The sequence below is a fragment of the Scedosporium apiospermum genome (genome assembly GCF_000732125.1).
Source record: "Scedosporium apiospermum strain IHEM 14462 chromosome Unknown SEQ_SAPIO_0107, whole genome shotgun sequence".
NCBI classification, from domain to species: Eukaryota; Fungi; Ascomycota; class Sordariomycetes; order Microascales; family Microascaceae; genus Scedosporium; species Scedosporium apiospermum.
The window spans coordinates 407,411-429,341 of record NW_015971808.1 but is presented as its reverse complement, the minus strand read 5'-3'; the positions used below and the strand labels follow the sequence as shown (position 1 = coordinate 429,341).

At 52.2% G+C, this 21,931-nt stretch overlaps 5 protein-coding genes across 5 annotated transcripts; 4 read left to right on the top strand and 1 right to left on the bottom strand.

Moving 5' to 3' along the window:
- Positions 1-103: 103 nt before the first annotated feature.
- SAPIO_CDS6804 (uncharacterized protein) lies at positions 104-2,267 on the top strand (the record flags this gene model as incomplete). Its single annotated transcript, XM_016788810.1, has 5 exons — positions 104-298; positions 410-893; positions 1,042-1,327; positions 1,407-1,816; positions 2,170-2,267. 5 exons carry the CDS (start codon positions 104-106, stop codon positions 2,265-2,267), a joined length of 1,473 nt encoding a protein of 490 aa, XP_016641609.1.
- A 1,261-nt stretch (positions 2,268-3,528) lies between these two features.
- SAPIO_CDS6803 (uncharacterized protein) lies at positions 3,529-4,988 on the top strand (the record flags this gene model as incomplete). The annotated part of the gene is made up of 6 exons (XM_016788809.1): positions 3,529-3,656; positions 3,723-3,796; positions 3,887-4,125; positions 4,273-4,642; positions 4,716-4,760; positions 4,825-4,988. 6 exons carry the CDS (start codon positions 3,529-3,531, stop codon positions 4,986-4,988), a joined length of 1,020 nt encoding a protein of 339 aa, XP_016641608.1.
- A 2,626-nt stretch (positions 4,989-7,614) lies between these two features.
- SAPIO_CDS6802 (Fungal specific transcription factor) lies at positions 7,615-10,748 on the top strand (the record flags this gene model as incomplete). Its single annotated transcript, XM_016788808.1, has 7 exons — positions 7,615-7,915; positions 7,975-8,311; positions 8,432-8,509; positions 8,577-8,846; positions 8,934-9,597; positions 9,663-9,905; positions 9,969-10,748. 7 exons carry the CDS (start codon positions 7,615-7,617, stop codon positions 10,746-10,748), a joined length of 2,673 nt encoding a protein of 890 aa, XP_016641607.1.
- Positions 10,749-11,612: 864 nt separating this feature from the next.
- Positions 11,613-13,676, bottom strand: SAPIO_CDS6801 (Phosphate transporter; the record flags this gene model as incomplete). Its single annotated transcript, XM_016788807.1, has 5 exons — positions 11,613-12,040; positions 12,181-12,654; positions 12,717-13,253; positions 13,307-13,328; positions 13,395-13,676. The coding sequence occupies 5 exons, from the start codon at positions 13,674-13,676 to the stop codon at positions 11,613-11,615; spliced, it is 1,743 nt and encodes a 580-aa protein (XP_016641606.1).
- Positions 13,677-17,949: 4,273 nt separating this feature from the next.
- On the top strand, positions 17,950-19,600 carry SAPIO_CDS6800 (uncharacterized protein; the record flags this gene model as incomplete). Its single annotated transcript, XM_016788806.1, has 4 exons — positions 17,950-18,167; positions 18,254-18,378; positions 18,490-19,131; positions 19,410-19,600. 4 exons carry the CDS (start codon positions 17,950-17,952, stop codon positions 19,598-19,600), a joined length of 1,176 nt encoding a protein of 391 aa, XP_016641605.1.
- Positions 19,601-21,931: the final 2,331 nt, after the last annotated feature.

The following is a 21,931-nucleotide window of genomic DNA, read 5'->3' as shown; positions in this document are numbered from 1 at the left end:
TTCGGCCTTGGTGACCATCTAATGTTAAAGATAGATCAATACACCCACAGTTTCATCCCTGCGCTGCTATCTCAACCCCACACTCTACCATGTAATTCCTATCATGGCTTCTGCTCCGGCCTCAAGCTCTGTATACTGCGCCTTGCAAGGTCTCCCTTCTAGTGTATTTGATGGAGTATGCGAGTACCTAACAGCGGCGGGGAAGCTTGGAAAACGTGGCTTATTCGCAGGCTCCTTGGCTAGTAAGCAGCTCGCTGTCGCGACGTCTGGGTTCCGCCTCCACACGATATATCTCGAGGTAAGAGATGGGGCAAAGCTACGCCGGGATCTCGGAGAATGGTAGAAACTATTCCAAGCTAGCGATAGAGCGAGGTACATACGGCGATTGGAGATTCGTGGATATACGTAGCTGGATGGCGAGCAGAGACGGAGTGTCCGGGAGACTGATCACGACGACGACCCGTATAACACCGCTGTGTGGGCGGACAATGACGGCAATGACTTCTGGGCTCTGCCCATGAAGGCAGTCGATTTTTGGCCCTTCGGCAGGGTTCCGACCGAGGAAGAAAATGCAAGGAGAAAAGAAGCCTGGTCTCCCCTAGTCGACTCCATCCCTAACTTCACTTACCTCCGAGATGCCGTGTACGGCTGCGGCGCTCAAATTCCCGCTTCGCTACTTTTAGCTCAGAAAAGCCATCCGCAGCTTGTCCGCGTGCACGTGCACACTTTCAGTCTACGGAGTCTCTACCCGGCTAGGTCTCAACTTCACGATATCGACGCTGACGAATACCTTCTGGCTACTTCCCCGTGCCCGACCAGCGTGCGGGCTGTAGACTCTTCATCCGAGTATAATTCAGACGGCTACCCTAGCTTCAACCGAGAGGCGCTTCTACGTATGGTCTTTGGGTTCCGGGCCTGAAGTCTGTTTCAGTATCTTGGAAGCCGCTTGGCGCAACCCTCGATTCCGTGAACGCTAGTTTTCATCCGAAACCTACGTGGCCGGAGTTCTTCCATGGGGATCCCGCTATTAACGCTGCCCAGACTCGCAAAGGCGCGCTGGAGGTTCTAGCCTTCAGCGGCAACAGGACCGTGTCCTCTTCGACGATAATGGACTGGCACAACTATGTGGACTTCGGCGCGCTACGCTCGCTCCACATCTGTTCACTCGGTCCCCATCTATCTGCACTCCGGGCTCTCGCCGCGATTTCCAACTCAGAAGGCTTCAAATCTCTCCGGTGTCTTACCATGTGACTTATGTCGCCGAAAGTCATGAGCAAGGCCAATGTGACGCTGCCGCTGCCGAGTTCCTAGCTTCGCTGCCACGGCCGTTCGTTGCGGAGACTTAGGCTTAACCAGGCACTCGGGGCCCAGCTCGAGGACGGGGAGCCCTTCGTGCTTACACGCAGCCGCGTCGAAGCCCTATTTCAAGCGTGCCCAGGTCTCGAAGATCTCGAGCTCCTCGTTCCCAGATCCCAGGGTAACGAAGACGAGGCACGCATTTATAGTGCCATTGGCGAACTACATCAATTGGACCGCGTGAGTCTACGCCTAGACTGTTCTAAGCCATATATTGATGACCGTGAGGACGGTGAGGACGAAGAAACTGTCAGGCGACTCGGCTATCCTTCTAAGTACATTCGAGAAACTTTTATCAATGCCGCCGTAGACTCCCATCTTGCGGAGGACATCTTCAGCCGCATCTCCGCTCACGGAAGGCCACGCGCGATCAAGCTGCGGCCTGTATTTGTGGGTGAATTTCGAACATCTCGAGGGCTGGATGGCGAGTTTGAGCTCATTGCCGATTGCTTGAAGTCGGGTGGGTCCGGGTCCGGGATGAAAGGTCAGGCCATGACAAGGAATTTCGCTTGAGCGAGCTCGGAGCTGCGGAGAGATAGGACGCGGAGGAGGCATTAAAGGGGGGCGTAGACCCATCTTACGAACCTATCATACGAAGTATCTGGCCAGACGCAAAGGCGAACACTAAGGCGGAGTGGAAGAGCTTCCCTCTGTGGAAGGGATAACGCAGAGGTGTGAAGCCGTGAACGCCTAAGATGGATATTAGGCGGAGGAGGCTCCGATACAAGCAGTATCAGAAAGGGGGGGACGGAGTCATCCTAAGAGGTAGACTGCTCCGTACTGGAGCTTTCCGAGCCAACGACTACGCGATAGGACTAGGAGGCGTGCTCCGGGACTACTATCGGATTCTCGGCCACGGGAAGTACGACGACTTTTACGTGTCCCAGCCCGCCGCCCTACACGTCGGCTGAACCAAACGAATCCGGCGCCCATCCTAGGCGAAGCGCCTAAGGGAGGCATCGCCATCGGGGCCCCTGACCCTACCGAACCACCTGAGCCTACACCGAAGTAGCCGGAGGAGCCTGATACCTCCGGACCCCCCCTTGGCGACTTCACTACTGCTTCGCCGACCACAACAGCGACAACCATCGGCTTTCTTTCACGATGCCCGAGGCCGACAGTATAGTCGCTAGCGCAGCCGAGGAGCCTTCGCCATCCAACTTATTCAGCCCGCAGCTCCAACGACATCCTCGTGTCTGTTACTTGGGCCGTGGGACCAGTCGGCCTACCTAGCCCAAGAGCAATGTGCCCGTTTTGCGCGAAGACTGGTGCCGCGACACGGTGCGCAGATGTTGGGGCGTTGAGGAGGCTGGGAGAGCTTGGAGCTAGACATGCCGCGGAGAGATGGGTCAGCGAGATGGGGGGAGAGCCGGGGCTCTCACGAAGTGGTTTTAATGCCCGCGGTACCGAGGCGAGAGAATTGAAGCTAAGGAAGAGACGTGAAGGGTTTTTTATATACAGGGTAAATTAAAACATGAAGGCTTCTAAGGATTACATAGTACTCTTGTCCTTAACGTTGCTAGAACTCGACATTAATACCCGACACCGAAGTCGAGGCCAGTGCTGATTGGGGTACTGTGATGCACTGGGACATGCTGGTGCTTTCAATGTGCCATCACGTGCCGTGCTCAAAGTAACTACATTCCTTCCAGCGTGCATTTGATGTAGAGATTACCTGCGAAGTAGGACCAACCAACATTAATCGATAAACTGAGGAACAACACTGCATTGGTCCGGTCCCTCAGCAGCACAGGCCTTCACAGTGCTTGCCTCAGTTTTGACGACCCCAACATTCATACTTTCACCCAGCATCGAAAAGTAAAAGCCAACTTGAAGTCAACACATTTATTTCCCTTTTGTCCAGCTCAAATCTGCGACATCCTCCTCGGGTCACCCTAAGATCGAGGCCCAGTCATTACTGATCACATCCGACGCCCTCAGAAGTAGGTGTGGCCGCCAGAAGACTTCAAGGCGCAGTGGTGGGCGTGTGGCGTGTGGAGGGAGTATGCCCACTCACTAGTCAATTGATTTAGTGTACCAAGCATATTCAGTGAGTCTTGAATAGGGAGTCTCCAGAGCCCTTCTTTTCCAGGGTACCTGTCATCTTCTCGAGTTCACACCCTAAGAATTTGATACTCGAGCCTCAATCTGGTCGGAGCAGTTTCAATCACCATGGCTCCCGTGTTACGGCCGCGTCAAAGCTTGTCGAAAGACAAGTTCTCAGCCTACTTTGGTAACCTCAAAAGCACGACATACCATGACCCAAGTTCTACAAGAGGCGGCGGTGTTATGTCCCATAGGTAGGTGGAAAGCCTTGTCCCGTAAGTCGTCTCGAACCCGTATATGCCTAACAGCACCTTCTATAGTTTGAGGTCGATCTCTTGGAACCCACTAGGAACCCTAGTTGCTACTGGGGCTGCTGATAAGACCCTCCGAGTTTGTGAGTCTACCACTGCATAGATCTTGAAGATCCATCCCCGTTCTTCGGGCGGTAGAGCCCGGGTTCAGACTGACAGATTCTCCTTATTAGGGAATCCTGAGAAACCTAATGCTCGGTTCTCTACCGAGCTCAAGGGACACTCTGCTCCTATAGAAAAAGTAGCATTCAACCCTGTCAAGGATGCAGAGCTTTGCAGTGTCAGCAATGATGGCATTGTGAAGTTTTGGGATGTCAGGACCAAGAACTGTGTGAATGAAGTTAGAGGCTTAGGTGAGGCGTTCACCCTGGCCTGGGCACCCGACGGTGGCTCACTGATTGTCGGAAACAAGGTTGGTACTATACTCAATGGCCCCTCCATGAAGAGACTCCCGGCATGTTGAACTGCAGGCCTCGAGTGACCGGCTCATGCAATTTGTTCACTCGTCTGGCGTTGAAGGAACGAAACAAAGGATATTTCTAATATAAATCATCCCTAGGCCGATAATCTGTTCATTCTCTCACCAACCTCGAATAACCCTATATCATCTCACCAGCAGTCCTGCCAGACAAACCAGATATCCTTCTGCTGGAGTGGACAGAAGGTATTTGTGACGACGGGAGAGGGCAAGACACGGATACTGTCATATCCCGACCTTGAACCTGTTCTTCATCTGAATTACAAGGGTCAGCCTCGGACTGAGTTCATGTTGCATGGCCACACGTCGTCATGCCTGACCACCGAACTCCAGCCAACCGGCAGATATTTGGCCACTGGTGGATCGGATTCTATCATTGCGCTTTGGGACACCACTGACTGGATCTGCCAGAGGACGATAACTAACATGGTCGGGCCTGTACGAAGCATAAGTGAGAACTTTACACATCCCCCGCTTCTTCGTGCTTGCTGGTTCGTGACTGGACCAACTGACCGCATATTTAGGCTTCACCTTTGATGGCAGTTACATAGTGGGTGGAAGTGACGAAGGTACGTGATTGGGATTTCAGGTTAGCACTCCCTAAGGGCATCATCAGACTAATGACTTGGACAGGCTCTGGCCTGGAAATCTGCCACACCGAGACGGGCGATTTGGTTCACAGCTATAAGACGGCGGGACCCTGCCCCATCGTTTCGTGGGCTCCAACGAGATACTGCCTGGCGTATAGTGACCTGGGTGTTCTACGGATTGTCGGCGTAGACTCGGACCGCCGGTAGACCAAGAGTTATACATTTCGCCCAGTTTTTCGTCCAGGCGAAGCCCAGGAGTGCTGCCCAACCGATTAAGAGCGGCATGAGAATACCAAGGCGTTTGCCATTCCGTGGCATCCGGAGACTACAAGGAAAGGGGTCGCTGCGCCGTACGCCGGCTTGGTTCCAAACATAGGCGTAAGATAACCCAATGGTATGGCCACATATGGATGAGGCGCTCGACGAAAAGGGGGGGAAAGCTTCCTACAAGGACTGCCGGAGACTGGCAGCTTGGCGGATGGACTGCTTCTTCCTCTAAGAGCGTGTGTCCAAGGCAGACTACGATGGCTTGCTTGCTTGACAGCTGTCACTCATGGAGCTGGCCGTGTGATGACGAATTGTCTTGTCGTGGGGAGTGGAGTGGTGCAACCTGGAAGTACACTGCCTGCAATTACCTTGATTTCGGGTTTAAGCTTTTTGCAAAGGTAATGTTATGCGTCGTCGGCAAACTTGATGAATGTGTGCACGTATAATATACACAGACCCCCTACCGGCCAACGGGTCAAGTTCTTTAATTTCCATGTGCGTGCTCTTCATGCCTCTGCACTAAAGTCGAGGGTGGTATCTTGGTCGCGGCGTTAGGAGATTCTTTCTGCATGCTTACTCCGTCCTCAGCTTTCGCCATATACTTCCAGAGTACATTTGTGATGAACCAACGCTTGATTCTGTCATGGTGGCGGGTGCGGATTCTATTAATATCTCCTTGGTAGTGGACACTGCAGATGTACAGAGACAAGGTTGGGGATTTGAGGGGTTAAAATGAGATCTGCAATGCACTTTGATCCCGACCAACGACAAGGTACCTTTACCAAAGTCGTGAACTTTGGTCTTGGGACCCTTCACTGATCTTGTTGGAGGCTATTTTGGGCCTCTCCCTGGTCGCAATGCTGGACATAATAGCTTGAATTGCTCGATCGTTTTCGATGTTCCCTGTCCCGTGGTCGCAAGGAGAGGAGGTATTTATTAATAGATCAAAATAGAGTGTCTTCTTCAGAAAATCGTTGGATGGTTCTTGGGGCATGGATGAAATTTGAAGTACACTACGAGTACGGGCGCGAGGTACATCGTAGATTTTCTTGATTGGGCGGTCAGCTCCGTACTTTACTGAGTATTATTAATGCGCTGGGGCTGTAGAGTTGAAAAGGAGTACCGCACTAGACTCGAGCACAGTCGCAGCATTAAGAGAGGAAGTTGCCTTTGACCTGACCAACAAGTACATCGTACTACTATCACCCTGAAAGTCAAACCCACCTCTTTCCCTCGACGGCGTATTCCTCGCATTCATGGGGCTGTGTTGGGAGAACTGATTGGCGAGGGAACGACCCTGAGAGAAACTGCGTGTTGGATGGAACATGAACTCTACCAAGGCATCACTACCACTGCCACTGCCACGACTTCATCCTTGGTTGGCACCACCACTCGACAATACCCAATTGTTCTAAGAATATGCTCCTGCTCTGGGGAAATCGATTTGATGATTCAAGGCAGGATAGCCAGCTGAGAGCCTGAGAGCCCTCACACCTCTGAGGGCAACAAGGAGCACATCTACCTCTCTTGAGGATGGGAGAAACCCGGACCGCGTGGCTGCATGCTTTTTTCCGACTTCGTACCAGCGTGAACGAGCGTAGTACCAAGATAGGCAGCAAGATGATGATATCAACCCGCAATGCAAGAGGCAGAGCAGACCAGTCTGAGAGTACAAGCCTAAGAAGTACCTTGCGCTATCACATCACTGGGACTGGGAGAGGGACAGTGAAACAGTGCCAACCAGCCGTCCACCACCCACCAAATCGTCTATCAACACTGTGTAGCAACCGCTAGGGGTTCTCTGTTGAATGTTGACTTCTCTGGCCCAATATCCTCAGCGGACATATCCTGTACCATACTAACTTTTACCCGAAGGGAAATGTCAAGTAACTGGACCTGTGTACTTCGATAGGAAGGCGGATTGAACTGCACAGTCTGATTTTCTGGTCCATTTTCCCTGGCACCCTTCACAAGTTACTACTTCGTGCAACCCCCCCTTCTCCTTTGCCCTTTATTCGTGGTCGAGTCCAGTGGCTGGTGGATCCTGATTGTGACCGCGCAGAAAGCCAAAGTCAGGCCTTCCATTTTTCAAACTGGTATTGCATGTCATGTTAGGCAATTGCAGAATTCTAGAACACGCTTCCTCAGGATAACGAGCTTACACGCCGCGTGAACGAGCAGACGACGACATAGATTACTCGTGACGACTACTGCCGCTATCGACGATAACGACGACGAGCTCCAATAGAGCATCACCCACTTCAATCCGAGCCCATTCTCGGGACGTCACCTGTGCAGCCCCACCGTCATTCTGACTTCTTTTGCGCCGGTCTGACCTTGGCGATTTCTATACGCCCTTGTTTGTTCCTTCGAGACGTGGATTTTGTATGGTTCTCCATCATCGCTTCGTCGGTTTAGCTAGCCCTGGTGCCGCGACTGTCATCACCGTAGCTTCAGACGGATCGACCGACACCCCTGATCGAGCCGTTGTTCGCACATCCGCCCCGTGAATCCCCCCGTCTCACCACCTGATCCATTGCTTTGTTCCCCGAGAGATCCCGTGGACATGTCCTCCAGCACGGCAACCCCCCCCGAAAATGACGTCGTGGAGATCCCGCCCCCATCGCAGAGGCGGCCTCGCAGCCCCAACGCCGACGGGGCCGTTCGCGAGCCGACCGACAACTCCAGCGTTCCGAAGCCGAAAAGACTCGCCTGTATGATATGCCGGAGGAGGAAATTAAAGTGCGATGGCGTGCGCCCAAGTTGTAGTACCTGCTCCCGACTCGGTCACTCCTGCGCATACGACGAGGTGCGGAGGAAGAGTGGCCCCAAACGCGGTTATGTGAAGGCTTTGGAGGAGAGACTAAGTAAGAACGATGCCGTTCTCCCAAAGCCCTCGTTCCGTATTCTAACACACGACCTGCAGAGCAAGTAGAGACGCTTTTGAAGACGCAAGAACCCAACGCATCCCTCGCAAACCCTTCCAAATCCATCCCGATTCCCCTCGAAAATGGCGTTGGCCGGTCTCAACCACCTGGCGCGCCAACGAACTTCGCCGTTCCAAACCCGTCCATCCCGATGGCGAGCGACCAGGACCGGTGGCAGTTTAACGGCGAGTCTCCGCAGACCGCCGCCGTGGAGGAGTTTAACTTCAACGGCAACGTGCCCATGAATATGAACAATATGAACGGCACATTTACTTGGGAAATGATTGGGTTAGGTCTTGAGGAGCCGCTTCCTACACAAGACACTATCGATGAGCTGTAAGTCAAGACCCAAGATGGCTTCAACTCATTCCCCCCCAAACGATATCCCCTCTTTTTACTCTCCTGAAATGTGGATATCTTGGCAGATAGATGGCTAACTTGTATGTCGACTGCTAGACACCAACTATACTTCGAAAAGATCCATCCATCAGTACCGATGATCCATAAATATAGATATCTTGCCGCTATGAACCTGTAAGTGCATCGGATACCCGCCGCCGCCCAGGTCGTCTAGTAATTTTGCCCTACTAACCCGAACTAGAGCCCCCAACCAACGGCCTCCGGTTGCATTGCGATACGCGATATGGACGCTCGCATGTTCCATCACCGACAAGTACAGCGACTTGAAAGACCTCTTCTATCAGCGGGCAAGGAAGTATGTGGAGGCCGACTATATCAAAGGCTATGGAGAACACATGATATCCGTGGCCCATTGTCAGACCCACGTTCTCCTCGCGTGTTATGAACTCAAAATGATGTACTTTCCAAGGGCGTGGATGAACACGGGTGCTGCCGTCAGGTTATGTCAGATGTAAGAACGACACCCCCCTCCCCTTCGTTTGGCCGGTTTATATCCGATGTTAGGAATCTGTGGGGCTGATAACAACTTGTTCGGCAGGGTTGGACTTCACCGGTTAGATGGTGCAGGCCTCGACGTGAAGCAATGCCTACCACCGCCTAGAGACTGGACGGAGCGCGAGGAACGGCGGCGCACGTTTTGGATGGCCTTCTGCGAGGACCGATACTCCAGCATCGGAACCGGCTGGCCCATGTCGGTTGACGAGCGGGATATCATGACGAATCTGCCGGCTTCGGAAGAAGCTTTCGAGATGAGCCGTCCCGAACAGACTCAATCCCTCCAAGATGCGATGAGCCCTTCGGGCGCCACAAAGCTGTCCTCTTTTGGGAGCATAGTGCTGATGGCGAGCCTCTTCGGCAGGAATCTAATCCACCTCCATAGGCCTGATCCAGACGACAGGGACCATGATCTGAATGGTGAATTCTGGAAGCGACACAGGCAGATGGACCACATCCTGCTCAACACGTCACTCTGTCTCCCGCCTCAACTGAAGCTGCCGGCCGGGATGAGCAACCCCAACATCGTCTTCACCAACATGAGTATTCACACGTCAACAATATGTCTGCACCAGGCTGCGATCTTCAAGGCCGACAAACATAAACTGCCAGGCTCCGTTAGTTCGGAGAGTAAGGTCAGGTGTATAACGGCTGCGAACGAGATCGCCAGCATTATGCGAATGATCTCTCACACAGATCTTTCTTCGGTACGTTGCCGAGAAATCGAGGGGACACTCTATTCAGCAGAGCTAACGTAAGAACACGGGAACAGATCAATCCTTTCGTGTGCTTCTGCCTATACGTGGCGGCACGCGTTTTCGTTCAGTACCTTAAGAGTCGCCCAGACGACAGCCAAACGGCCGACTCGCTGAGGTTCCTCCTCTCAGCGATGAACGCGCTGAAGAGGAAAAATCCACTCACCGAGTCGTTCTTGGTTCAGCTCGATGTCGATCTGGAAGCTCTTGCGATGAGGATTCCGAAACTGAAAACTGCATTTCCCCGGAGTACCGATAGTGTAAGTGGCAAGCGATTCTCTTTCTCATCGTCCTATCTCCGAGATTAACACATCTAATGCTAGCCTGCACCAAAGTTCTCGGCTCCGAGTAGCGACGCTGTGCGGAATTGTGAAAACCCAGACGGCGTCGGCGGCATTATGGCGTATCGAAACGAATGCCACTTCATGAGGGCCGAAGAGGATGACGCCGATCCCAGGAACGCGCCGAATATCGTCGACCCGGAACTGGAGAGGCAAAACAGCGCCAGCACCGGTCTGACGCCGGAGGGCCAAAACTTCGGAACCCAATCGTGGATGGCGGAGCAGCAAATGGGCCCCGCTCGGGAGGCTCATGGCATGCCGATGCAAGGGATGTCGGTGATGCAGCCGGGATCAGCGGGGATGGTCGGCTTCGTCCAGAGCGAAGGTAGCGGCGACTCGAACGATATATCCGTCTCACCCGGCGCGCAATCCAGCGGACCCACGCCGAACTCGAGCCACGCGTCCGACCCCAGCAAGAGTCGGTCCGCGGGCGGTCAAGTCGGCGGCTCCGGAAGCAACTCGTTCAACGCCAGCCCCGCACCGACGCACCAGACCATCCCCTCGCAGCCGGGAGGAGTCGATGGTGCGCCGGCGAACTTTTACGGCGCGAATGCGTTCGGCATCTCGAATCCGGGGATGGCTCCGAATCAGAGATACGCCGTGCCGCAGCCGGCGATGGCGGATTTCGGAATGGCCGGTGGCTGGAGCGATATGCCTGGTCAGCAGGGCATAGAGCCTGTTGCGGAGGGCGTTTTAAGGTCGCTTATGAATATGGGACCTATGGATGCGATGGATCTTTCTTCCTGGGAGTCGGGGAATTAAGACTCGGCTGTTCCCTTTGACACCCACTCTCCTTGTTTGCTCCATCCCTCTCTCGCCCGGGCCGCAATGGCTCTTCGGCCCTTGTTAACACGCTTTTCTCGACAACTTTCCCCTTTTACCCCTCTTCGCTGGCCATTCATTCACCTCGAGGGCGAGGTTTCCGACATATATCCTGCTGCTTGCTGTATCTAGTTTTTTTTCTTTTTTCCTTTTTCTTTTCTTGAACGGTTCTTAAACGTCCCGTCTTTACTCCCCCCTCTTCTTCTTCGTCTTCTTGGCATACCTCGTGTACTACCATGTCGAATTGTGTATCTTCTCTCTCACCTTTTTTTTTTTTTTTCTACTGCCTGGATTTTCTTCGCTATTTGGACAGGGAAGGCGAAGAAGGACTCTTTTTTTTTGTGTGTGAACAGGTTGCTTCGACGGTCATCGTTGACCAGGAGAAAAAAAGAAGAATTTAATGGACGGGCGTTGTTGGGTAACGGTTCTGGAGTTTTCTTTCTTTTTTCAAATCCTAACTCTTTTTTGGTTCTTGACCTGAATTCCGAGACTTGAAATATAAAAATGAAATGACAATTCAGAAGCTATCCAAGATGCCATTTCCTTCCGCATCCCAATGAGTTCTCCCTCGTACTATTTGAGCCATATATATAGATCCGAATCTGAATACCGATGTTGTTGTACATGATTGGAAAGAAACCCACAAGGAAAGTGAGGCCAAGCTGCCATCTATCATGACGTAGAAAAACATGCCTCCTCTGGATATAAAATAAACTGCCTACCTCCTCCTGCTATATCCTTCACAAAGAAAAAAAAGAAAGAAAAAAAAAAAAAAACAAACATCCCTTTCTTCTCCCCGAATCGCTAGGGTTGACTATCGTCGCTCGTCCGCGACGCATTAGCCTTCTCCCTCCTCTTCCTAAGAAACTCCTCCCACTTCCCCTCAATCGTAATGACCTCACCCGCCAACTTCGCCTTCTGCCGGCCCTCGCCAAGGTCCTCGAGGGTCTTAGACTCGAGATACCGCTTGCCGTCGTCGTCAACGACCCATCTCTGCGGATCAGGGAGGTACGCCCAGGAAAAGACAGCGCCGAGCGCAACGAACGAGCCGAAGAGGAGGAAGATGAGGCCTTGCTTCGTCGGGCTGCTGTACCATTCCTTGATTCCGGCGATGATGAGGACGGCGATGATGCTGCCTACCTTGCCGGCTGCCGCGGAGATACCGTGGCATGTGGCACGGTAGCAGGTGGGGAAAATTTCCGCAGGTATGATGAAGGTCAACGTGTTGGCGCCTGGCAAGAGGTATTAGAAAATCTCTTTCGAGCAACATTTAAATGAGGAAGAAAAGAAAAAGGAGAAAACAAAAAAAGGAAGAGGTAAGAAAAGATTCGAATAATCGAATCAATGCCTTCCGAATTCCGTGGCTGCTCACCAAAGTTAAACATAAAGTGACAAAAGGCTACAAATGCCACAGTTGCCGGCGCTCCAGGACGCCTATTCACTCCGTAATACACGCAGCCCGTGATGACGAAGAGAATCGCAAGGACAAAGAAGGATACCGTAAGCCAAAGCCTTCTAGGGATCCTATTCACACAAATAATGAACGCAATGCTCCCAGCAATCGAAGCAACAGAGACGGTTAGGAGATACTGCATCGTCTGTTCCACGAGGACATCGTAAAGTGTGTTGCACGGCTGGGTTCGATCAGTCTGCCAGACCGGAAGGCCATGTTCCCGCCAGTAGGGGAGAGTAGAGTTGCCGCCGGGAAGAGAGGAATTCCAGCACGGGAGTGATTCGTTCAGTTCCAAAGCTCCGGTTTCCGCCCACATGTCGGATAATGTTCCTCTATTGTCTAGGGAGAGGCCGTAGAACGATACATCGAGTAGGAACCATGTCGCGGAGGTGCCTGAAGACTTGTTAGAAAGGGGTATTCATATCATTTCTCCCCCCCTAATTTCCGTGACATACCTAGAAGATAGTACCAATTCCCTTCCTTGATAAAATACTTATACAAGTCTGCCTTGGAAAACTGCACGGGCATGGGCTGCGACAGGGCGTTCTGGTGGCTGCCGAACATGTCCCCGTTGGCCTGCATGGCGAAGCCGTTGATACTCTCGGGAGGCGCACCGTACACTCGCTGGGTATTTCTCAAAGCGGTCCCGGCCTTATTCTTAACCTCCAAACTGTAAAGACCGCAATCGTAAAGGAAGAAGCGGAAGATGATGGCGAGCAGGGCCGGGGCGGCACCGGATCCGATAACGATACGCCAGATTCCGTCGACGATCTTCCTACACTCTTCTTCATACTTTGTGTTCAGACCACATTGCATGGCCTGAAGGCCATACATCTTCTCACGACCGAGAAGGACCCACAACCCAACCAGTTGGGCCAGGGCCTGGCCGATGGGTTGCATCATGAAGACGGAAGAGAGCATCCGTCCTCTTGACCTTGTGCTTGACCATTCTGATGTAATCACGGCACTGAGGGGGTATTCGCCTCCGATCCCTATTGTAAAGGTTAATGGAATGGGAAAAGATGCTTGGTGATGAGGTACTGACCGATCCCCATTACAAACCGCCACTACGAACCAAGTCTGTCAGCTGTCACTAAGGTCTGAGAAGCGCGAGGTTTGTATGAGAAACATACCCATGAGAAGAGGGCCAAAAATGACATATCTTGATAGCCATAGCTGCTCGTAGCGACACCAATGGTGGAAATTATGACAAGGACTAGTTCGATTCCGTAAAGACGAGTACGTCCGTAGAAATCGGCAAGGAAGCCGAAGAGGAATTGGCCGATGACGGAGCCGACCAAAGTGCAAAGATTGATTATTAGGCCGTGCCATTCACCGCCGTTAGGCCAATACACGAACGCAATAGAGGCTAAGATTACGTTCGTGGAGAAGAGGTTGTAGCTGTGCGGATACATTAGGTGTCAGAAAGAAGGATGACCTTGATCAATCGAATGGGGCTGGAGAGAGAAGATGGCGGGGGGGTTCGCATACGAGTCGGTCAGGAAACCCGAGGCTGCGACGCCCCAAATGCGAAGGTTCCACGAATTCAAGTCTAATTCATATCTCAATTGACTCCTATCCTACAAACGAGAGTAAGCTAATGCGCTCGTTCGGTGCGTGCGGTCGTGAAGCGTGAAATCGTGATGGTTGAGGGCGAGGACCAGGACGAACGCACTGTTTCTGCGCGTCAGGGTGAGTGAGAGGTCGCGGGCCACTTACCTGGCGATCCTGTGGGGGGAGAGCGGAGCTGTCAGACCCCAGAAATCCGCGGTTATTCCGCCTCGTCAAGTAGTCCATGAGAGGCGAAAAAAAAGGGCCGCAAATGGGCCGGGTTATAACTGGTTGAACAACGCAAGCAGCGTGTCTATCGGCGAATTGGATGAGTCAAGAGCTGGGGCGGAAGGTAGCTCAGAAGGAAGGGATCGCGGTGACGGCCACATGTGCGCTCCCATCGATGCTCTCTATTATTCTTGTTCTTCTGCTGCCCAAAGTATTCGACAAGCGCGGGAATCGGACTGGGGGGGTTCGACGGGATTTTCAATGAGAGCTCTCGAATCATGGAAAGCCGGGATAGCAGCCACACGGGACACCTGACATCTCCAAGCAAGCAAGGTCCCCTTTTTAGTTATCTCGACTAGTGGCTCGGCGTCGATGCGGGTTGGAGTCGTGTGAGGCGCGGGCAGCTAGTTATTGTAGTGAGTGCTCTCCTTCATAAGGCTTCCTCGCGGGACGAAGTAGTGTGTGCGCACTATGCTCAGCCTACAGAGTTACCAGGGTCTGCAGGAGGGAGGGGGACACAGAATAACTCGAAGGTGCGGGCAAAGAGGACGGTCGATCGGTCGGTCCAACGTACCAGCAGCGCAGGCTTACCGTAGGTGTCGTGCTGGAGGGATCAAATACAGCCAAATATTGATGCAAGGATGGAATCGAGGGCAACAGTAATAATACTCACGAAGTATGGAAATACTTCGTACTTCGTACATACTTCATATCAATCCCACTCCTGCCAGTCTTGGACTCCAAGGCTCTTCCTGGATCGTAGATGTACTTTGAGTCTTGTGCACGAGCAGGAACACAGGGCCCCAGTTGCATTGAGGATTGACCAATCGACAAGCATGAGCGGGGGGGCTTAATTGCCATCATCCCAGAGCACACAATGTCGCACACACGTGGGCAACTGGACATCTTTATAAGGCTTGAACTTGACTTCATTTACTCTGGGCAGGGCTTCCCGAACCATCGAGGGGTCTTGGCGGACCCAGTGCTTCTTTGCTTCTTTCTAAGTTTATTATCATCGGGTCGTTGAAGCTACACTGCTTCATACTTCATGCTTCGTACACTACTTGTAACCGGGCAGTCCGACCGGAGATTTTTCCAGTCGGCACCTGCCATATTTTCGTACACTCCGGAGTGCTCCGTAGGAGGATATGAAGATATCCATTTGCACGATGTACATTACAAAAAGAACATAGTATACATCAATCTGTACTCATGCCTATCGCTCCATCTATCCTGGCCGCACGGCGCATCCTCTTAACGATCAGGTCAGGTTGGGGATAGTGAGAACACTAAGCACAAAAAGTGTCTTCTTGCCCCGTAACCCGGTACAAGAAGGGCAAGTTCTCAGGTTCGGTTTCGGCTCCCTGGGGACGCCATCGAATATCGCATTAACATGCAGGGTTGGTGGAACCGGGAGACTGGAATTGGCGTCAGGCCCGTGGCACTACTAAAATACATGGAACGGGAACGGAGCTTTGGCGGTTCCGAGGTTGATTTTAATCCAATTTTGTTGGTAACCATGCAAAGTGCACCTCTCCCGACTTTGATCAACTTCGTACGACTCGCGGGAAGGACGCTGCTCTTTATTAGTCTCGAGTTGGCCACTATCCCGATCACGAGAATGAAAGCTGCAAGTGGGCAGGCATCAATCAATCGATCGATCGATACGCGTCTTGGTACCAGAAATTCTGCCTGAGAGCAAATCATCAAGGCACCCGCCGTTATGAAAGCGTAGCTTGTGTGGGAGGAGCGAGGCTAATTACTTCGTGGACCGGGAAGAAGTTGGCTACCCTGGTACCACTAGTTGTATGTATAGAGGGCCCGCTCAGGTGGAAGGAGACGCAGGAGGAATTTGAAGAAGGAAGGGTAGAAAAAAAAAAACCGAAAGGGCTGTCATTGACTCCTTCTCTGGCTGGTCTGTGGTGTAGGTTACTAGCGTGGAAAGAACGAGTGGCAAGGCTTGTTTCAACCTCGTGGCTGTGGAAAGACCTATCAGTGGTCGGAAATATGTGGAGGCGGAGAGAGGCTGTTTGGTGGGGGGCAAACCTCAGCCTATTACGAAGTACTGTTTTCGGTGTAAGCCAAACGCAAAACGGAAATAACAATCTGAGCCCCTCCCTTGACTCCCTTTCTCCCTTCCGTACAAACCGCCACTACACGAAGCCAAACTACTTCGTACGGCGCAATTGATGTGACTGTACAATTACTACAATGAGCTGTCCCCTTCCAACCCCACGCAAAGAAAGCTAAGTCCCATCCGACCTCGTCTGTCACTGATGTCGTGCTTCGACGGAGGGTCCTTGAGGGAGGGTCCGTCCCCAACCAAAAGCCAAAGCATTCGATGATTACGTTGGTTAGTGTATACAAATAATCATATAACGAAGAAACCACACTACGAAGTACCGCCGCCAAGCATCAATCAAAGTTCAAAGCTTGTGCCCGGGGCTTCCTTGCCTTCCGAAGTAGAGTCGCAAGCTAACACTGTCGTGTCTCTTTGTGTCTTGGAGCCGGAGGAGAGGAACCAACCGTTGCTGCATATGCTGGTTGCGCACTGAGCTGACGCCTTGTCCCTTCCCCAGTTTTATTACTTTTTTCTTCTTCTTTTCTTCACCCTGGCGCTCTCAGTCCACACCACTGCCGGTTGAGCTACCCGTTTTGTCTGTTCACATTCGCAAATCAAGATCGCTGTCGCAACCATCGTGAAGCCCTCAACTCTTAACACTCAACGCTCAACCCCCGGTTCAAACCTGACCCCCCCGTGGTTTCCTTGGTCGTGACCAGACCCACATCGCCAACTGTCTGAACCTTCAAAGTTACTTTGGCACGCACACACAACCACAAGCACACGCACTCGCACTCGCTCCCTCGCCCCTTCCCTGACTCGTGGAGCATCTTGTGCGCCCACGCTAAGACGGTAGGAAACGGAAACGGAAAGAGAGGGCGACACGGGTACATATAGACCGGCCCGGATATACGAAAAGTAGCGTGAACTCATCTCTGCGCCTGCGTCTCTGCCTGCCCCGCCTGGCCACCTCAAAGAGCAGGAGTAGCAGGAGCAGTAGGAGCAGGAGCAGGAACAAGGTCCATGTCCATTCGCATTAGCGGGGCATTCTACTTACTGCTTATCTCCTACATACCGCACGCCTTTCTTTGGATGTAAACTCCCACCACTACAACAACAACCCACAGCCAGCAGCCCGCAGCCAGCAGCCAGCAACCAGTAGCCACCACATCTGAACTGTGTTGGCTGACGGATGCGCTTGTCTCAACGTGCGTCTAACTGCCCGTCTCCTGCGCACGCTGTCAAATTTGTGGCCAGATGCCCCGATGAAGCCTGGGGCCCTGTCCCTCAACCTGCGGCACCCGCATGCCTCCCACACTGCAGCTATTGGTACTCGACATGGATCCTGCACTCCATACTAAGACCTCGCCCTCTTTCCAGAAGTATTCCCCAGTTTCTTCGCCATTGAAATCCCACGACACCATTCCTTCCGTGCCCTGCGCCGCCGAATGCCTGATACCTTCGGTTGCCGATAGACCCCCCATTCCTCAACCTTCTCCTACCCTCGCGAATGAAGTCGGCCCAACCCCCCGCTGTCGCCCAGCGCCAACCCGCAACCACCCCATCGCCTTCCCGGGGAACATACCTCTACTCTCCTCCGGCCCGAAGATCGCCACCTCTCCATCTCGATACCCGGGACCACTCGCCTTGCGCGACCCCTGCCACTGCCTCGAAATCACCAGCCGCTATGCCATGGACACCCTCTGACTCAAGAAGCATCGACTTGTACCGGCCTCTCCAGAATAGAAAGAGGAGAGGAGCCGAATTAGACGGAGGAGGAGGAGCTGCCAGTGTCCCAGCTCACTCCTCGTACGCCCTCGAACCGGGTAGACATTTACCTACACAACATGGCTGGCTCCTCGTCCTCATCCTCCTCGTTTGCCACATCCTCCCAAAGCCGCGTCCCCTCCAACTCTCAGCCTTACGTCAGCCCTCTGGACTCGACCTGGACTCCTACCTCGGGCGCTTCTGGAGGCTCTGCCGTCTCCGCACTCAGCTCGCAAGGTTCCCAGCCGAACTCACTCGGCCCTTTGGACCTTGGCCCTCCCGGATATGAAGCCACAATGTATATACTTCCTTGACACCTCCGCCAATTTTGGCGACCTGAGAGAAGAAAGGAAAATGCTGATATACCCCTGCCATATTTGTTAGAACCTTGTACGAGAATACGTCGAGAGAAAAGACAGTATACCTCGGTCCGTGGGAGGTGATTGGGTCTCACAACCGCCGCGTAGTGTGGCAATGCACCTACCGGAACGAACGCCTCGAGCATTTTGGTACGTTGAGTCAGAAGAGCTAGGGCTTCAGGGTCATTCCCAGCCACGGCCATGCCGCCCGCCCAACCGCACGCTCCCCCAGCTCAGAATATGAACTGACGCGAAAAACAGTTCCGATGGAAGACGTCTACCCTCATACCCTTCATGCTCGCCACCGACCCTATACCGACGCCGCCGATATGGAGCGTTTCCTAACCTTCCGTGTGCCCCATCGCATCAGATACACCGGCGAAGATGGAACTGTGACGTTTGACGGCGTTATGCAGGTAAAATACGAGTTCACCAGCGTTGAAAGCTCAGTTCGATTCCAGGGGGATGTGCGGGGCAAGGTGCTTCTCGACTACTATGACGTGGATGTTGTCTGGTCTGATATCAACAGCCGCACAGATCGATTTGGGAGCGTAAGGGGAATGGGCCTTGTCCAAAGGCTGAAGCTCTGGCGCGATAACTACTCGAATCTCCATTCTATAACCGTGTTTGCGAACCGTTCTTCGAGGCAATATCACGAGTACGAGCTGTATTGGTTTGACGCCGAACCGCGCTCGAAGGACGACCGGACTCGACAGATGAGACTCGGCGTGAGGGGCCGCCGCGGGAGCACATCGGATCTCAGTCGGCGGTTCTCATTTAACCGCATCCGGCCACGCCAGCGGTCCGTTCCTGGCGCGGGTCAGGGCGAATCCTCTCACGCAGCGGCAGCCAGTCCTGGCCTAGAGATAAAATATCTTGGTCTTCAGTTTAGTCACCGAGACGGTAAGTTCCCCCGTCCTTCCTATTTATAAATTGACTTGAAGGGAGCAGAATGGGATTGGAGGATCTCTTCCGGGGTGTGTGATGTATTCGGTCGTTCTCACTCTCCTTACGACCGAGGCCTACAATTGCCTAGAGCTCATGTGGGGGATTCCCTTTTGCTCCTAAAAAAAAGAGAGAAGAGAGAAGAGAAGAAGGAGGGAAAAAAAAAAAGAAATTAGCATTGGATATTTCCCTACTGTGTAAGTTGCTTGCTAACATTGGCCATCACGAATGAATAGATTATCGACGATTCCAAGAAGCCTGGGCTTACGCACATAGTTGCGACAGCGAGTTCCAAGGAATCCCGTTCCCTCAGCGTCATATCGAGCTCGAGTCGCCTCAAATCCTGCCAATGCCAGCCGAGCTCGATGGAAGAGGACTCCAGCCCGTTATCGAGCCGGATTCCGAAGACGAAGAAGATGATACGTGAAAGATTACAGAATTACGGCAACCCTATAACTATAACCGCCACACAGCTTAGGGAGTGATTACACTCCACCATCTTGGGCGGCTCGAATGGCCGATTCGGGCAGTACAAGACACGCCCCTGAGATTGAGGTCATCAAGGCCGAATGCACCATCATCACCTATCGTGCTCTACCGACGCTCGTCTAGCTTCGGTTAAAGAATGAATCAGGAACTGGGGCACGTTGCGTATTAAATCGCGAGTTTAAGAAGGCCGTTTCTCTATTAAGAATGGATCGATCGGACGGACTTACACACTGGACCTCCGGTTATGAAACACCACTTGGTTGGTGTGGATTGTTTTGGTGCGTCTCCTCGCTTCAGCTATGCTCCCCGGACCTTGGCCAGGAACCAAGGCCCTCTTCTAGATTGGATTGGGGGGCTCAGGCATGACGAGTTTATCTGTTGCTGGGGTTGGGGCCTGGGATGGAAAAAAAACGAAAAGATCCGCAGGGAACATACACACGCCACGAATGAACGCATCACTCGTTGAGGCGGGTGAGAGTGGCCTAGACACTATGCGAGGCAGACAAGCCCTACGAAGCATTCTCTGCTTTATGCGGGCGTGGTGATGATATATGATCAAGCGGAGGTTTGTGTAGGAGCTTCTCTCGGGAGTCAACGCCCGTTTTTAAAGACGGAAAGCTCTCACTCATTACTCTCCCGGCTTCACCGATGCGGCCCCTGGTCCGGATCGGCGGAACGGGGAAAGAGGATATACCCTTGATTGAGCTAGAGACAGTGCACACTACGGGCCACGAAGGAGCTCTCTTTTTTCCTTTTTTCTTCTCCTCCCGGTAACCAGGATGGTGGAGAGGGGATCATCTAGCCCTATGAGGAAACCCTTGTGATCTTCAGCTCTTCTCATCTTCCGAAATAATCAAAATCCTTCGACCAGGGAGGCGAGCAATTTCATCAGGCCAGAAGTGGGCTTGCGTCTGTAATTTGCGGCAGGCAGGATTAAATAGCTCATCTCCGCTGCCAGGGTAGCGGATTTTTTTCCCTTTTTTTTCTATTTTTATTTTCAATTTAATTTTATTTGGTTTTGTTTGATAGATGACGACGGTCCTCGTCTGGCTGTCTGTCTTCCCCGATATTGGATGGCGCGGACCGGGGGGGTGTAAGTAAGTAACTGAGAATGGGGAAAAGGAAGAAACAAAAAAGAAAAGAAGCGAGAAAAGGGACGGGAAAGAGAGGAGAGGAGGCTGAAGCAGTTCGCAAAAATAGAAGTTTCTGCCCACACCTGGGATCGAACCAGGGACCTCATCATCTCACTAGCTCTACTAGTGATGCGCTCTACCACTGAGCTATACGGGCTTGATTGCTGGGTTACTTGTGAGGGAGTGAGGAGAGGAAAGGGAAGAAAAGATTGGCACTTTCGAGGGTGGAGAAGAGAGTCGAAAGAGGTTAAATAAAATGAAATAAAAATAAAATAAAATAAATAAAAATAAAAATAAAACGATGTTAAAAAAGTTAAATGATGACAGGGAAAAGAAGAAGCACATCTTAGTATGACTTGGACGGTACAGAGAGCAAGCTACAGAGCCTGTTTCCTGTTTACGAGCTGCAGCCATCGGTTCGAGCCGTTTTCGTGCTTCCGCAAAAACCTGAATCAAAAAGCCGCTTCCTTTCTTTTTCACATGTCCGAAAAAGAAAGGTTTCCTCCACAGACGTCATTGATGGAGATGCGACGAGAGCTTGTTTCTGCGCCTTTCCTCGGCAGTCTTAGACTTTGACTCGATTCTACGCAACGTCCCCAACAGCTGGAGAGAAATTGGGACCGAGAAGGGAAAAAAAGGACCCCCGAAAAGGACGAGAGTAGAGAAACGAACTCGTCCGGGTCGTCTCCAACTTCGAGGCCGATTTGCCCACGGTCACATCATACATCCATCATACCTGGGAAAACACCAAGGCACAGAGGCATTTACTGGCATATACGAGCATTTTTTTTCATCCAATTCTGTCTTCATGTGATTTTCTCAAGCTGGACATCATCTCACAAGCCAGAGATTGCAGGTCGAGTTTAGACTCTAATTTGCTTTCAAGTTATATTCTTCCCTCTGGAAACCTTCTTGTTTGTTCCTTCGTAATGAAGTGTAGATAGATACATGAAGAATGCGCTGCTAAACCCCGTCGGGTCAAGAAGAGCAAGACTGGTAAATCATCCAAAAAGAAACCAGAAGAAATAACTCAAAAAAAGAACTTCCGAGAGGACTGATCCAGATTCCGTTTTTCTAAAAAAGACCTCCCACCCTTGTAGAACACACACACAAAAAAAAAAAAAAAAAAAAAAGAG